Here is a 2,542-nt window from a genome sequence, read left to right as displayed (position 1 = left end):
GATGTCAATGGAGACTATAATAAAGATGATAATTATAGGAGAGTCTTGTAAGTGTGTACATACTAATATTATAATAGTAGCGGTAGCGATGAATAATTGAAATGTAAATATAAAAGCAAAAATAATGTCAATTGTGCATTTGAAGGATGTTAATAAGTGGGGCAGTAAAACTGATAGAGATAGAACATGCAATGTTATAAACACAAAGTATACGGCTATAATTATACACCAGAAATAGAAGGTATAAATCGTGAAGGTAAGGAGTATATCGTACACCGTCTATGAAGTTGCTATTTCCTAGTATAAATAGACAAGAAATGCGGCAGAAGATGCATCTGAATAAAACTCTTTTAGAGGGCAGTGGGAGAAGTACAAGAAACAGCGTACATGGACCGTCAAAACGGCTCTATGAAATAGGAATAATTAGCAGCGATATTCCTTCAATTCCGTATTGGTATACTGGAAAGAAATTAATAGTTTTAAAAAACAAGTAATTCATATAAAAGTGGTCGGTGACAGAGAGATAATAGTACAAAGTAATAGAAAAAAGAGCGATAAGAAAATTTCTGAACCAAATGTGCCGACTTGTAGACGACATATCTCTAAAGCAAAGCCATTTTATCACAATAAGAAGGCTAAAGTCAATGGTATACGGCAGAAACTGCTGCTCTACCTGGTTTTTTCTAGTAGTAATACAGCAAGTAAATTAGCATGTGATAGAAACAACTGAGAGTTGTGTATTTTTAGTATTTTAGATATATAATTGTAACGGCTAGATTTAAAAGAAAAATGACTATGATGAGGCGCGTTTTTTAAAAAACTGCAACAACGTGATGTGTAAAAAAAGCTATTAAACGCGAGGTCATAATTCACTACAAACATTTTAAGGCCTTCAAAACAGACCCTCCAACCACGTTCCATGCGTTAATCACTTTATAGAGAAGGTAAAAATCATAAAAGAAAAACGTGAAAGTATACTATAGACGCCACATGAAGAAACTTGATTCAGTTATTGCAGCAGCCTTGGCGTTCATAGCAGCCGGAACACAGCTCTCCGATGCAGCGGTCAACGATGAAGCAGCGGCGGCGGTTTCAAGCTATTGCGACGAAAACTTTTACCTGAACCACCTGCAAGCGACCATCAACAGCAAGCAAGAACCTCTATTAAACAAAGCTTCCGAACTCGAAGACCAACAACGAAACTACAGACTGGCTACAGCAGCCGCCACCTCGACACAAGAGGCTTGCTTGCTGCTCGGGCTTCATGCTTTGGCAACAACGACCCGCAGCGGCATTCTAAGTGAACTAAACAAGGCGAAACCAATCATCGACAACGCCAACGCGGCAATAAACAAACAAGAGCAAATCGTGCTCACAGCGCACACCCTTGCCGGACTGACCATAAGCCTAGACACAGCAAACGGCGTCGAACAGCGAGGCGAAAGCGGGAACAATATAGACATAGACATCAAAAGCACAATAAACACCAAGAAACCGTGCGATATGGCGGCAAATAATGCAAACGGCAAGATCTCGGAGCACGCACCAAATTTTCAAAACCTGCACACGCTTAAAAAAGCCAACGAAGACAAGCTGACAGCTAACCTCCAACACGATAAACTCTATCTGAAGGCGAACAGCGGCTGCAACTACAACAGCCCAGGCAAAACGGCTTTTCTAACCGCGGTAGCTAGTTGCGAATTCAACAGCGGCAGCGCGACCGTCAGCATAACTAACAAAGCCACGCGATATGCCGACGCCGTCGAAAAGCTGCAGCTTTTCACTGGTAACGACCTCAAAAACGGCTACTTAGAGGAAAACAAAGCCGAAACAGCACTTCGCTAACGCCATATGTCAGGCCCTGAAACTTTCAGTTCCAAGCATAGACATGCCAAACCTGGAAGGCCCCACGCTAAGCACACATCCAATGATCCAGCGCACGGTCGGCAACTGTCTCAAAGAGTTTTCGGGTCTAAAAGACAAAACCAAGTCACCAGAGAATGCAGCCCTGGTAAATTTTCTCAAGGAAGCATACGGCGCAGACAACCAAGCTTTCAAATCTAAATTCAGATCCTTAGTCGACGATAAAAAAGTTACAGTGTTCAGGAACGGCAAAGAGACTCAGACAGCCATCCCTGCTGTGAACGGTGCAGCGGAAGAGCGAGAAGTTCTCGCAAGATTGGAAGCGGAACGACGGGCGCGAGAAGACGCGTTAGCAAACAAGATAACACAACAAGGAGCAGAGAGTGTAGCCAAAAGGGCAAAGGACTGCCAGGATGAAAAAAACGAAAATAAATGCAACAAAAAGGATGGGTGTGAATTCAAAGATGGGGAGTGCAAAATTAAAGAGGGGGTAAAATCAGAAAATGATTGCAAAACCACAAACACCACAGGAAGCAATACTGTTTTCATTAAAAAGGCCCCTCTTTTGATTGTAAATTTTACATCAAGAATAACACTTTTAGGATTTTTGCTAAAATTTATGAAATAAGATATTATTAGAGAATTTCATAAACTTTCCTCAAATTTGATATATATCAAC

The 2,542-nt window shown here is 41.3% G+C and overlaps 1 pseudogene across 1 annotated transcript; it reads left to right on the top strand.

Annotated features, from left to right (window-relative positions):
- The first annotated feature begins 1,071 nt into the window (after positions 1-1,071).
- Positions 1,072-2,437, top strand: TEOVI_000624200:pseudogene (annotated as a pseudogene). The gene is given in 2 exon segments: positions 1,072-1,827; positions 1,829-2,437. Coding segments are annotated over 2 exon segments (1,365 nt in total).
- Positions 2,438-2,542: the final 105 nt, after the last annotated feature.

The sequence above is a fragment of the Trypanosoma equiperdum genome (assembly GCF_001457755.1).
Source record: "Trypanosoma equiperdum strain OVI genome assembly, contig: ctg_1839, whole genome shotgun sequence".
NCBI lineage: Eukaryota > Euglenozoa > Kinetoplastea > Trypanosomatida > Trypanosomatidae > Trypanosoma > Trypanosoma equiperdum.
The sequence above is the reverse complement of the archived record's forward strand: the minus strand, read 5'-3'. Positions and strand labels throughout refer to the sequence as shown.